At 41.9% G+C, this 15,845-nt stretch overlaps 1 protein-coding gene across 1 annotated transcript in view; it reads right to left on the bottom strand.

The window, feature by feature from the left end:
- Positions 1–15,845, bottom strand: part of LOC117328744 — an 84,567-nt gene that overhangs the window by 52,111 nt on the left and 16,611 nt on the right. The window contains exons 5-11 of the mRNA XM_033886259.1: positions 15,407–15,630; positions 13,864–13,943; positions 7,752–7,855; positions 6,257–6,392; positions 3,021–3,094; positions 2,184–2,312; positions 1,263–1,367 (exon numbers count right to left, since the gene is read on the bottom strand). Coding sequence (XP_033742150.1) covers positions 1,263–1,367; positions 2,184–2,312; positions 3,021–3,094; positions 6,257–6,392; positions 7,752–7,855; positions 13,864–13,943; positions 15,407–15,630 — 852 coding nt within the window. The remainder of the gene's footprint in view (positions 1–1,262; positions 1,368–2,183; positions 2,313–3,020; positions 3,095–6,256; positions 6,393–7,751; positions 7,856–13,863; positions 13,944–15,406; positions 15,631–15,845) is intronic.

Below are 15,845 nucleotides of genomic sequence, written 5' to 3'. Positions count from 1 at the left end.
CGATCAGGTATTCTGTATATAACATCATGTTACATTAACCACAGTCAATCATTACGATCGGGTATTCTGTATATAACATCATGTTACATTAACCACAGTCAATCATTACGATCAGGTATTCTGTATATAACATCATGTTACATTAACCACGGTCAATCATTACGATCGGGTATTCTGTATATAACATCATGTTACATTAACCACGGTCAATCATTACGATCGGGTATTCGGTATATAACATCATGTTACATTAACCACGGTCAATCATTACGATCGGGTATTCTGTATATAACATCATGTTACATTAACCACAGTCAATCATTACGATCGGGTATTCTGTATATAACATTATGTTACATTAACCACGGTCAATCATTACGATCGGGTATTCTGTATATAACATCATGTTACATTAACCACAGTCAATCATTACGATCAGGTATTCTGTATATAACATCATGTTACATTAACCACAGTCAATCATTACGATCGGGTATTCTGTATATAACATCATGTTACATTAACCACAGTCAATCATTACGATCAGGTATTCTGTATATAACATCATGTTACATTAACCACAGTCAATCATTACGATCAGGTATTCTGTATATAACATCGTGTTACATTAACCACAGTCAATCATTACGATCGGGTATTCTGTATATAACATCATGTTACATTAACCACAGTCAATCATTACGATCAGGTATTCTGTATATAACATCATGTTACATTAACCACAGTCAATTATTACGATCGGGTATTCTGTATATAACATCATGTTACATTAACCACGGTCAATCATTACGATCGGGTATTCTGTATATAACATCATGTTACATTAACCACAGTCAATCATTACGATCGGGTATTCTGTATATAACATCATGTTACATTAACCACGGTCAATCATTACGATCGGGTATTCTGTAGATAACATCATGTTACATTAACCACAGTCAATCATTACGATCAGGTATTCTGTATATAACATCATGTTACATTAACCACGGTCAATCATTACGATCGGGTATTCTGTATATAACATCATGTTACATTAACCACAGTCAATCATTACGATCGGGTATTCTGTATATAACATCATGTTACATTAACCACGGTCAATCATTACGATCGGGTATTCTGTATATAACATCATGTTACATTAACCACGGTCAATCATTACGATCGGGTATTCTGTAGATGTTAAGATAACTTCAGACTAATTGAGTTTAATTATCGGAGAATGTGAATCTTACCAGGTGGAGGGCTCAAGGAGACAATAGTCTTCACCAGGTCCGATTTACAGATGAATGGAAGAAAGTCAAAACAATAGCCGTTAGACCAGGAGCTGCTACTTGGACCTGTATACAGAGATGTTCTATAATGTATATATCATTATGTATTTAACAATGTAAAACTCCTATATTATTATGAAATCTTTAGATTTGAACATGATCATCAGTTATGGTGACTTTCAAACAATAGCTCTTAGGTAACCTCAAACAATGCTCTGTTTTCCTGTTTCCTATCATACAGACATTTTCATAACAACATTGCATAATAATACTGACATATTCAGAAAGGAGAATGATCTGGTAGAATTTGGAATTCAAGATATAGGTCACAGTGACCTACTTCTGTGTTGTGACTTCATGTACTCACAAAGTTTTATTCAGATCCTACATGAAATAGAACAGCAGATACCCAGTACATGTATGCCTCGAAAATGATGTCATGAATGTTCCTACTTATAAGTAGTCAAAGGTCAAAATTTGTCACAAAATTAACTTCTAGTGTATATCGTTACATTTGTTAGATGTGCCCAGAATCAGGAAGGTCCTAGTATGTGAATATCAAAGCATATTTTTTTTGAGAAAAAAAATCAATAATATTTTCTTCAAAGGTCAAAAAAGAAGTTGCAGTGACCTAATTCTTGTACGTGACACATCATGTTCCCAAGATATATCCTAACTATCACAAATGTTCCCAAGATGTCTCCTAGCTATCACAAATATTGTAATTTTAATTAACATGAAACCATCAAGTGTAATGGTCTGGAAAGGATTTTTGTCTGATAGAGGTCATACTTCCTAGTCACCTTGACTTTTCTGGACCAGTAGGTGACCCTGAACATTTTTGCTAGAAGTAACAAGAAACTTTTTTTTTTTCTGACATACCTATCTGTAGTATCCCACAGTTAGTGACCTTTGTACCATGCTGTTTGGGGAAGTTTGTGTCCCAGTTACTGTACCCGTAGGAAATCAGGGTCCCATTCATCCACTGGTAGTTATTGGTAGAGTTTACATCTGAAAAGGATGGCATGAAAACAATATTTTAAGTTAACTTTTAAATCATGAAAATAATATTAAATCTTGACTTTTAAATCATAAAATCATTATTAACTTAACTTTGGAATCCTGAAAACATTTTTAAGTCAACCATTCAATCATGAAAGCATTATCAAGTTAACTATAACGCTCCAAATTTGAAACATTGCTAAAAAAACAAGGGAATAGAAGTCAAAATCCCCCTGCCCATGCAAATATTGTATTACAGGAAATTAAAGTGGGCAACATGCAAAAAACATGAAACACATGACATAGCATTTAGAATCATTACATGTGAAAGTAATCATCATAATTAGTAACAAGTCTACCGAGCAAGTTACATCAAAATCCGATAATTCCTGCAAAAGATATTGTGCGAAAAGTAACCAGCCAATCAGATCAAAGCAGCCTAATTAAATATGCGCGAAATATGACAATAATCAAACTTGAGCGAGGGGTTTAGGTAATACGTCTAACAAGCATGTTTCATCAAGATCTGACCATTCCTTAAAAAGATATTGTGCGGAAAGAGAATCTGGACGGATTGATGGACAGACGGACGAAACCCATTTGTATATCTCCCATCTAACTTCACCAACACATATGTAACTTCAGCTTTCATGCGAGGCTACAGCTGGTAAAAGTGAGGTTTACTGAACTCACACAGCAGGTTAAACACAAACTCACCTGAGAAACCAAGCCATGTCCTCGATATCTGTAGATCACTTATTGAGGAGCGTATGAAGTCTTCCTCTTTATCACTGTAACAGACAAATATAACAGGGCATTCCACGCAATGTTACAAAACTAGGACCCTAGGGCAACATGTGTCACACACAATGTTACTAACCTAGGACCCTAGGGCAACATGTGTCACACACCATGTTACAAAACTAGGACCCTAGGGCAACATGTGTCACACACCACGTTACAGGGACCCTAGGGTAACATGTGTCACACACAATGTTACAAAACTAGGACCCTAGGGTAACATGTGTCACACACCACGTTACAGGGACCCTAGGGCAACATGTGTCACACACAATGTTACAGGGACCCTAGAGTAACATGTGTCACACACCACGTTACAAAACTACAGGGACCCTAGGGTAACATGTGTCACACACCACGTTACAGGGACCCTAGGGCAACATGTGTCACACACCATGTTACAGGGACCCTAGGGTAACATGTGTCACACACCATGTTACAAACCTAGGACCCTTGGGTAACATGTGTCACACACCATGTTACAGGGACCCTAGGGTAACATGTGTCACACACCATGTTACTAACCTAGGACCCTAGGGTAACATGTGTCACACACTATGTTACTAACCAAGGACCCTAGGGCAACATGTGTCACACACCATGTTATTAACCTAGGACCCTAGGGCAACATGTGTCACACACAATGTTACTAACCTAGGACCCTAGGGTAACATGTGTCACACACAATGTTACAAAACTACAGGGACCCTAGCGTAACATGTGTCACACACCATGTTACAAAAAAACTTTGCATGAGAACCTATTTACCACCCTTGTATGAGAATCTACTTATAAAACATTTTATGAGAATCATTTTATCCAGCATTGTATGAAAATTGATTTCTCTAGCCATATATGAGAATCTATTTACCCACCTTGTATGAGAATCTATTTACCCACCTTGTATGAGAATCTATTTCTCCACCCTTGTATGAGAATCTATTTACCCACCTTGTATGATTATTTATTTACCCACCTTGTATGAGAATCTATTTACCCACCTTGTATGATAATTTATTTACCCACCTTGTATGAGAATCTATTTACCCACCTTGTATGAGAATCTATTTACCCACCTTGTATGAGAATCTATTTCTCCACCCTTGTATGAGAATCTATTTACCCACCTTGTATGATAATTTATTTACCCACCTTGTATGAGAATCTATTTACCCACCTTGTATGAGAATTTATTTACCCACCTTGTATGAGAATCTATTTACCCACCTTGTATGAGAATCTATTTACCCACCTTGTATGAGAATATATTTACCCACCTTGTATGAGAATCTATTTACACACCTTGTATGAGAATCTATTTCTCCACCCTTGTATGAGAATCTATTTACCCACCTTGTATGAGAATCTATTTACCCATCTTGTATGAGAATTTATTTATCCAGCCTTGTTTGAGAATCTACTTATCCAGGCGTGTATAAGACTCTATTTTCCAGCCTTGTATGAGAATATATTTCTCCAGCTTTGTATGAGAATCTTTTTTCTCCAGCATTGCAGGTGAATCTATATTATCCACCCTTATATGAGGATCTATTTTTATCATATGACTACCGTTATATACGGTGTCATAAACCCATCACATAAATTTTCTTTATGACACTAGTGTAATAACACCTTTCGCTAACCTACGTACGCTGATTGGCTGGTTCCGTGAGAACTGTATTCATACGCGTGGGAACGACCTACTTCTTTTTACTACGACTCGTAAAAATGGCGACTAGTGCTTGTAAACTTTGAAAAAACATCAACTGAATGACAAATTGGTCTATTAACATAACATATTGTACAATCAAAGATAAAATCCAAGATGTAAACATCCTAAGTTTTTTAATTATATTTATACTATAAGATGTTAAATTAGGCCTGGCAAACATCTATTTTATGACCCCTAGTCTAGTAACATATTTCAACTCCGATAGAAAATTGCGGTTGCGTTGTCCGATGAGACATATCTAGTCTAGATTCTTTTCAAATAAACAAATAATAACATTATTTAATAAAATCCTCATGAAAAACGGCAATGTAGTTTGTTACAACTTGCCTTCAACGGTTACTCAGAATAACATGCTGACACTGTCGTCGACAAAGACGTGTAATGTCAAAACAAACAACACTGCCAACAAATCGGCATCCAAAGTCGCTTTTCACGGCAGTCTGAACACAATGTTCAGTGGGAATATTCACGGTGGAACATTTCACATCTCCATAAACTCCCGCGAGGACGAGGATAAACACAAAGCAGTGAAAAGGCGCCGTACAATGGTTCTGTACGACAGCGACAGCGAATAGACATTTGTACAACGAGGCCTCCATTATCGCGCCAAGTGACGTCACGGCTTCGTCACATCAAAAACAGTCGCTCATGAACTTTCAAACTAATATATTTTCCTCATTGTTTCAAACACCAAGGACAATTTATCTATTATAGATTAAATGAAAAAATGCTGAAATTTTGTTTTGAGACGTGTATTTAATAAAATGAATCCTTTTCAAGAGTCAGTTGTGTTAGAACTATTTCTTCTCTCGTCGGTATAATTGACCTACTTCGAAGGTTCGGGTGATTTGGTTGAGATGTGACGATTCAAGGCAAAAGAGAAAATCAGTTTTTGATGGGAAACGATGAAAGAAAACGTCATATGATAAAAAAAATCTGTCATTCGTTTCCCTTCATATTAGATTTATGATACTCGTTTAGAATTTTTTATTTTTGCTCGCCAGAGGCTCGCAAAAATAAAAAATTCAAAACTCGTATCATAAATCTAATATGAAGGGAAACTCATGACAGATCCTCTATATATATATCCAGCCTTGTATGAGAATCTACTTATCCAGCCTTGTATGAGAATCTACTTATCCAGCCTTGTATGAGAATCTACTTATCCAGCCTTGTATGAGGATCTATATTATCCACCCTTGTATGAGAATCTACTTATCCAGCCTTGTATGAGGATCTATATTATCCACCCTTGTATGAGAATCTACTTATTCAGCCTTGTATGAGGATCTATATTATCCACCCTTGTATGAGAATCTACTTATCCACCCTTGTATGAGAATCTACTTATCCACCCTTGTATGAGAATCTACTTATCCAGCCATTTATCAGATCTTTCTCGATCCACCCTAGCTTGTACCTGTCAATGGTGAGAAGTTTGGTCTTCTGATTCTCACAGAAAGTTTTTGCTGCAAACCATGTTGTTTGTGAGTTAGGAGCTGTATTGACCTGATAGCACTTCTCAGCATTACTAATCCAGCCATCAGGACAGGTGCCTGTAGGATAACACAGGATATATATTGTATATTAATCAGATAACACAGGATATATATTGTATATTAATCAGATAACACAGGATATATATTGTATATTAATCAGATAACACAGGATATATATTGTATATTAATCAGATAACACAGGATATATATTGTATATTAATCAGATAACACAGGATATATATTGTATATTAATCAGATAACACAGGATATATATTGTATATTAGTCAGATAACACAGGATATATATTGTATATTAGTCAGATAACACAGGATATATATTGTATATTAATCAGATAACACAGGATATATATTGTATATTAATCAGATAACACAGGATATATATTGTATATTAATCAGATAACACAGGATATATATTGTATATTAATCAGATAACACAGGATATATATTGTATATTAATCAGATAACACAGGATATATATTAATTAACTTTTCTATAATATATTACATAGAGGATATCTAACAGTGTCTTCAGTAATACCAAATATATTTCACGAGTGGGGCTAATATTTTGATATTTTTCACGAGTGCGCAGCACGAGTGAAAAATATCAAAATATTAGCCAAACGAGTGAAATATATTTGGTTTTACTGAAGACACTGTTAGATATTCTGTTTATTACATTTTTTATCAACGAAAACCCTACCCCGTATGCTAACTAGGACTACAGCGATAATTTGTAAACAAAAAAAGTAGTTCCCCCTGTCCAGGTGCTGACATATATGTCGGGCTTTCTGATTTGTCAATTATTTTGGTATTTTCTAATCATTAATTTGATTGGTCAAATCAGCAAAAGTGATATTTTTCACTAGTGAAAAATATGATATTCTTCACTAGTGAAAAATATCACTTTTATAGAATGAATAATTTTTGATATTTCACTGGTAAAAATGTAATAAAATACCTTTCAACAATTGTGTATACACATTGTCTTTCTTCAGTTTGTAAATTATCCTAATCATCATACAACATATATATGTCCCAACAAGAACATTGGGCCTTCAAACAATGAATGTACACATAGGGAGAAAAAAAGACCGGAGTTTATAGTAAGAAACATTCTACCATCCTAACACATAAGTATACAGAATTTAGTGAATATGGGCGAAAATGCAAGGAATAAAATTAATGCTGTGTGTAAAGGGCCATAACCTTGGTTATCTAACTTGATTCAGAACCCTAATATATCACATGGCCTTCCCCTAATACATGTCCAGCCAGTCAACAATCCTGTAACGACTCCTGTCTAGAGGAGTATAACAACAATGATCAATACTATAATGATATAACTGTTTTGTTATAGTACGATAAGGAGCTGGCATAATCACTCTATGTCCTACCTTGTGGCCGAGCACAAATAAACTTTTTTTCCATCACACATAGTTCTGACTCCCACACATAGTTAGCTACCGGGTTGGCAAACACACATGTGCCACCTCTCTTCCTGTTGACCAATAGAAATACTGATTACAAATAGGGATACATGACCAATACACCATAATTCTCTACATCAAAGTTGGTAATGGCATTCCACAACATGTACAAATGTTTTAATTCTAAAGCAAAAATATGCTCATACAAAACATAATGATCAATACAAAATCAAAATATACAAACTGAAATATTATATAATTACAACTATTATAGTAAAACAGTTTCAAAACTTGAATAACACTTAATTATCTTGCATTGATTTGTAAAACATCAATTAACCTGTAAAATATGTATTTATTTTAGAAAAACATCAATGTGTTGTACATGATGTATATCAGAATCAGACAGAAGAGGAAATACAACAAGAGGCTCAGAGGTCCTGTATTGCTCACCTGCTTGGATTTGACCAAACGTCAAAATAGTGTTCATATTCAATTCGTTAATAGTTTTATTTGTTGATGTTATAGTGTGAGGATCTCAACTGCTTAAAAGATATAACCAAGAAACGACGTCCAGACTGTCTACGGGTGTGAAAAGACCCCAGGGATTGATTTTACAACATGATTGTGCTTAAAGGAACCAAGACCCTTGGACCTATTTTTACATCAGGATTGTGTTTATCTCTAGGTGACCAGTAATGCTATATATGGTTAATGGGGTGGGGATCTCAACGGTTTCAAAAATACAATTATAGCTATGAAATTTTAAGGACTTACTTGTGTTGGACCCCGTCCCTCTGACCCCAGGGAGGTCAGAGTAACCATTTATGCAAAATATATTCCAATTCCCCTAAGGATGTTTCTGACCATATTTGGTTCAAATCCATTCAGCACTTTGTGACAAAAAGCGATTTAAATGACTTACCTCTATTTCCTTTATTGGGCCCCGCCCCTCTGAACCAAGTCACCATTAATGCACTAGTTGTTCCCTTTACCCCTAGGATGTATCTTACCAAATTGGGTTTAAATTCATTCATAGCTTTATGAGAAGTAGCGATTTAAAGGAATTTCTCTCTATTTCCCATATTGTGTCCTGCCCCTCTGGTCCCATGGGGGTCATTTATGCAAAATCTGTTCCCCTTCCCCAAAGGTTGTTTCTGACTAAATTGGGTTCAAACCCATCAATTACTTTACGACAAGTAGCGATTTAAAGAAATTACCTCTATTTCCCCTCCTGGGCCGCACCCCTCTGGCCCCTTCAGGGTCAGAATAGTCTAAATGCAAATGTCAACTTTAGCCAATATATATCAGTTTGATCTTCACTTGAACCTTTCCTGGTAGAATTATACCAACTATCAACCTGGTCCAGCTACAACCCAGTCCAGCTACAACCCAGTCCAGCTACACCACGTCATTTCTCCTTCCCCTGACCCAACCCCGTCCAGCTACAACCCAGTCCAGCTACAACCCAGTCCAGCTACAACCCAGTCCAGCTACACCATATTTCTCCTTCCCCTGACACAGCCCAGTCCAGCTACAACCCAGTCCAGCTACACCATATTTCTCCTTCCCCTGACACAGCCCAGTCCAGCTACAACCCAGTCCAGCTACAACCCAGTCCAGCTACACCACGTCATTTCTCCTTCCCCTGACCCAACCCCGTCCAGCTACAACCCGGTCCAGCTACAACCCAGTCCAGCTACAACCCAGTCCAGCTACACCACATTTCTCCTTCCCCTGACACAACCCAGTCCAGCTACAACCCAGTCCAACTACAACCCAGTCCAGCTACAACCCAGTCCAGCTACAACCCAGTCCAGCTACACCACATTTCTCCTTCCCCTGACACAACCCAGTCCAGCTACAACCCAGTCCAACTACAACCCGGTCCAGCTACAACCCAGTCCAGCTACAACCCAGTCCAGCTACAACCCAGTCCAGCTACACCACATTTCTCCTTCCCCTGACACAACCCAGTCCAGCTATAACCCAGTCCAGCTACAACTCAGTCCAGCTACACCACATTTCTCCTTCCTCTGACACAACCCAGTCCAGATACAACCCAGACCAGCTACAACCCAATCCAGCTATAACCCAGTCCAGCTATAACCCAGTCCAGCTACAACTCAGTCCAGCTACACCACATTTCTCCTTCCCCTGACACAACCCAGTCCAGCTACAACCCAGTCCAGCTACAACCCAGTCCAGCTACAACCCAGTCCAGCTACACCACATTTCTCCTTCCCCTGACACAACCCAGTCCAGCTACAACCCAGTCCAGCTACAACCCAGTCCAGCTACAACCCAGTCCAGCTACACCACATTTCTCCTTCCCCTGACACAACCCAGTCCAGCTACAACCCAGTCCAGCTACAACCCAGTCCAGCTACAACCCAGTCCAGCTACAACCCAGTCCAGCTACACCACATTTCTCCTTCCCCTGACACAACCCAGTCCAGCTACAACCCAGTCCAGCTACAACCCTGTCCAGCTACACCATATTTCTCCTTCCCCTGACACAACCCAGTCCAGCTACAACCCAGTCCAGCTACACCATATTTCTCCTTCCCCTGACACAGCCCAGTCCAGCTACAACCCAGTCCAGCTACACCATATTTCTCCTTCCCCTGACACAGCCCAGTCCAGCTACAACCCAGTCCAGCTACAACCCAGTCCAGCTACACCATATTTCTCCTTCCCCTGACACAACCCAGTCCAGCTACAACCCAGTCCAGCTACAACCCTGTCCAGCTACACCATATTTCTCCTTCCCCTGACACAACCCAGTCCAGCTACAACCCAGTCCAGCTACACCACATTTCTCCTTCCCCTGACACAACCCAGTCCAGCTACAACCCAGTCCAACTACAACCCAGTCCAGCTACAACCCAGTCCAGCTACAACCCAGTCCAGCTACACCACATTTCTCCTTCCCCTGACACAACCCAGTCCAGCTACAACCCAGTCCAACTACAACCCGGTCCAGCTACAACCCAGTCCAGCTACAACCCAGTCCAGCTACACCACATTTCTCCTTCCCCTGACACAACCCAGTCCAGCTATAACACAGTCCAGCTACAACTCAGTCCAGCTACACCACATTTCTCCTTCCTCTGACACAACCCAGTCCAGATACAACCCAGACCAGCTACAACCCAATCCAGCTATAACCCAGTCCAGCTATAACCCAGTCCAGCTACAACTCAGTCCAGCTACACCACATTTCTCCTTCCCCTGACACAACCCAGTCCAGCTACAACCCAGTCCAGCTACAACCCAGTCCAGCTACAACCCAGTCCAGCTACACCACATTTCTCCTTCCCCTGACACAACCCAGTCCAGCTACAACCCAGTCCAGCTACAACCCAGTCCAGCTACAACCCAGTCCAGCTACACCACATTTCTCCTTCCCCTGACACAACCCAGTCCAGCTACAACCCAGTCCAGCTACAACCCAGTCCAGCTACAACCCAGTCCAGCTACAACCCAGTCCAGCTACACCACATTTCTCCTTCCCCTGACACAACCCAGTCCAGCTACAACCCAGTCCAGCTACAACCCTGTCCAGCTACACCATATTTCTCCTTCCCCTGACACAACCCAGTCCAGCTACAACCCAGTCCAGCTACACCATATTTCTCCTTCCCCTGACACAGCCCAGTCCAGCTACAACCCAGTCCAGCTACACCATATTTCTCCTTCCCCTGACACAGCCCAGTCCAGCTACAACCCAGTCCAGCTACAACCCAGTCCAGCTACACCATATTTCTCCTTCCCCTGACACAACCCAGTCCAGCTACAACCCAGTCCAGCTACAACCCAGTCCAGCTACAACCCAGTCCAGCTACACCATATTTCTCCTTCCCCTGACACAACCCAGTCCAGGTACAACCCAGTCCAGCTACACCATATTTCTCCTTCCCCTGACACAGCCCAGTCCAGCTACAACCCAGCCCAACTACAACCCAGTCCAGCTACAACCCAGTCCAGCTACACCACATTTCTCCTTCCCCTGACACAACCCAGTCCAGCTACAACCCAGTCCAGCTACAACCCAGTCCAGCTACACCACATTTCTCCTTCCCCTGACACAACCCAGTCCAGCTACAACCCAGTCCAGCTACACCACATTTCTCCTTCCCCTGACACAACCCAGTCCAGCTACAACCCAGTCCAGCTACACCTCATTTCTCCTTCTACTGACATAACCCAGTCCAGCTACAACCCAGTCCAGCTACACCACATTTCTCCTTCCTCTAACACAACCCAGTCCAGCTACACCACATTTCTCCTTCCCCTGACACAACCCAGTCCAGCTACAACCCAGACCAGCTACAACCCAGTCCAGCTACAACCCAGTCCAGCTACAACCCAGTCCAGGTACAACCCAGTCCAGCTATACACCACATTTCTCCTTCTACTGACATAACCCAGTCCAGCTACAACCCAGTCCAGCTACACCACATTTCTCCTTCCCCTGACACAACCCAGTCCAGCTACAACCCAGTCCAACTACAACCCGGTCCAGCTACAACCCAGTCCAGCTACAACCCAGTACAGCTACAACCCAGTCCAGCTACAACCCAGTCCAGCTACACCATATTTCTCCTTCCCCTGACACAGCCCAGTCCAGCTACAACCCAGTCCAGCTACACCACATTTCTCCTTCTACTGACATAACCCAGTCCAGCTACACCACATTCCTCCTTCCTCTAACACAACCCAGTCCAGCTACAACCCAGTCCAGCTACAACCCAGTCCAGCTATAACCCAGTCCAGCTACACCACATTTCTCCTTCCTCTGACACAACCCAGTCCAGCTACAACCCAGTCCAGCTACAACCCAGTCCAGCTACAACCCAGTCCAGCTACACCACATTTCTCCTTCCTCTGACACAACCCAGTTCAGCTACAACCCAGTCCAGCTACAACCCAGTCCAGCTACAACCCTGTCCAGCTACACCACATTTCTCCTTCCCCTGACACAACCCAGTCCAGCTACAACCCACTCCAACTACAACCCAGTCCAGCTACACCACATTTCTCCTTCCTCTAACACAACCCAGTCCAGCTACAACCCAGTCCAACTACAACCCGGTCCAGCTACAACCCAGTCCAGCTACACCACATTTCTCCTTCCTCTAACACAACCCAGTCCAGCTACAACCCAGTCCAGCTACACCACATTTCTCCTTCTACTGACATAACCCAGTCCAGCTACACCACATTTCTCCTTCTACTGACATAACCCAGTCCAGCTACACCACATTCCTCCTTCCTCTAACACAACCCAGTCCAGCTACAACCCAGTCCAGCTACACCATATTTCTCCTTCCCCTGACACAACCCAGTCCAGCTACAACCCAGTCCAACTACAACCCGGTCCAGCTACAACCCAGTCCAGCTACACCCCAGTCCAGCTACACCACATTTCTCCTTCCTCTAACACAACCCAGTCCAGCTACAACCCAGTCCAGCTACACCACATTTCTCCTTCTACTGACATAACCCAGTCCAGCTACACCACATTTCTCCTTCTACTGACATAACCCAGTCCAGCTTCAACCCAGTCCAGCTACAACCCAGTCCAGCTATACACCACATTTCTCCTTCTACTGACATAACCCAGTCCAGCTACAACCCAGTCCAGCTACACCACATTTCTCCTTCCTCTAACACAACCCAGTCCAGCTACAACCCAGTCCAGCTACAACCCAGTCCAGCTACACCACATTTCTCCTTCCCCTGACACAACCCAGTCCAGCTACAACCCAGTCCAGCTACAACCCAGTCCAGCTACACCACATTTCTCCTTCCCCTGACACAACCCAGTCCAGCTACACCCCAGTCCAGCTACAACCCAGTCCAGCTACAACCCAGTCCAGCTACACCATATTTCTCCTTCCCCTGACACAACCCAGTCCAGCTACAACCCAGTCCAACTACAACCCGGTCCAGCTACAACCCAGTCCAGCTACAACCCAGTCCAGCTACACCATATTTCTCCCTCCTCTGACATAACAGTCCAGTTACAATTTAAGGTCAGACTGTGTCAGAACACACATGTTTGAAGACTTACAGAATCTGTTTTCCATATGAATACCAGGCCTGATAGCGGAGAGTATGGTTGTTCACTAAAGTAAATGTTCCGGGACGATACTGTGGAAATGTAATAAGAGAACTAGAATTAAATTGTTGTGTGGAAATTGAAGTGTTACAAAGTGTACATACAGATGTACTGACGGATCAGTGCTCTAACAATTATACTTCTTCTAATCATCAATGATAAATGTCAGTCTTATAAAAAGAAAAGCATTTAAAAATCGCCTGATTACTGGAAATAAAAAGACGTTATAGAATATAATAATGATGTAATTGAAAGATAGGGAACCACTCAGTTTACAAAATTTCATCCATGTATGTTGAGTACCCTCGTCAAATTTCTGATTGATCTGACCTCTCCCCGATTACATATTTATGGAGCCAGTTTGGCAGAACATCAATTCAATGCACAAAGAGGCTGTGCAACCACTGCAGCTCAGGGGTATTGGGGGGAACATACAAGATACTGATGGGTCCAGAGTTTGGAGAGAGTACCCTCCAGCTCAGCAGGGATATAGGGGAACATACAAGATACTGATGGGTCCAGAGTTTGGAGAGAGTACCCTCCAGCTCAGGGGGGACTGGGGGGAACATACATGATACTGATGGGTCCAGAGTTTGGAGAGAGTACCCTCCAGCTCAGGGGGGACTGGGGGAACATACATGATACTGATGGGTCCAGAGTTTGGAGACAGTACCCTCCAGCTCAGCGAGGATATAGGCGAACATATATGATACTGATGGGTCCAGAGTTTGGAGAGAGTACCCTCCAGCTCAGCGGGGATATAGGCGAACATACATGATACTGATGGGTCCAGAGTTTGGAGAGAGTACCCTCCAGCTCAGGGGGGACTGGGGGGAACATACATGATACTGATGGGTCCAGAGTTTGGAGAGAGTACCCTCCAGCTCAGGGGGGACTGGGGGAACATACATGATACTGATGGGTCCAGAGTTTGGAGACAGTACCCTCCAGCTCAGCGAGGATATAGGCGAACATATATGATACTGATGGGTCCAGAGTTTGGAGAGAGTACCCTCCAGCTCAGCGGGGATATAGGCGAACATACATGATACTGATAGGTCCAGAGTTTGGAGAGAGTACCCTCCAGCTCAGCGGGGACTGGGCGAACATACATGATACTGATGGGTCCAGAGTTTGGAGAGAGTACCCTCCAGCTCAGCGGGGACTGGGCGAACATACATGATACTGATGGGTCCAAAGTTTTGAGAGAGTACCCTCCAGCTCAGCGGGGATTGGGGGAACATACATGATACTGATGGGTCCAGAGTTTGGAGAGAGTACCCTCCAGCTCAGCGGGGATAGAGGGAACATACAAGATACTGATGGGTCCAGAGTTTTGAGAGAGGTAACCTTGGATCAACAGTGTGGTTCCCCATCTTTCAATAACACCATGTCAATCGATTATAAACAAAGTTGTCATCCTGGCATTTATATCCCTATGTCTGCCATTTCAGTATGAATTCATAATGTTCATAGATACAGAATGTAAACATACCGTGTCCGATATTCCTATCCAGGAAGCGCCATCTGGTGTTCGACACTGGTTTAAGTCACCGATGGAGTATACTTGTCGAGAATTTATTGGCATAAATAAATCGCCACCATTCTGCTGACACACTGAGCGGGCATCAAACCAGTTGGCTTTCTGATCAAAAAGCTTATAACACTCAGTTTCAACAAGGTGCCAGTTATCCCCCGAGTTACACACGTCTATTGCATCTGTAGAAAAGATACCATACAGGTATTTTATGGCTTTTTCATGCAGATTAAAAACTATGATCCATCCATTTGGCTCAAAATAAAGGTTGAATTCACATAACTAAACCCATTGACTTTGGACATCATGAGTTATAATGGAAGTTTTCCCTCAATTTTCTTTGGACACTCTCCAAGATACCTGTATGAACTGCTGGGAACCAAGGCCATAATGTTAT

This window comes from Pecten maximus, chromosome 6, assembly GCF_902652985.1.
Source record: "Pecten maximus chromosome 6, xPecMax1.1, whole genome shotgun sequence".
Lineage (NCBI taxonomy): Eukaryota > Metazoa > Mollusca > Bivalvia > Pectinida > Pectinidae > Pecten > Pecten maximus.
This window is presented reverse-complemented; position numbering and strand designations above follow the sequence as displayed.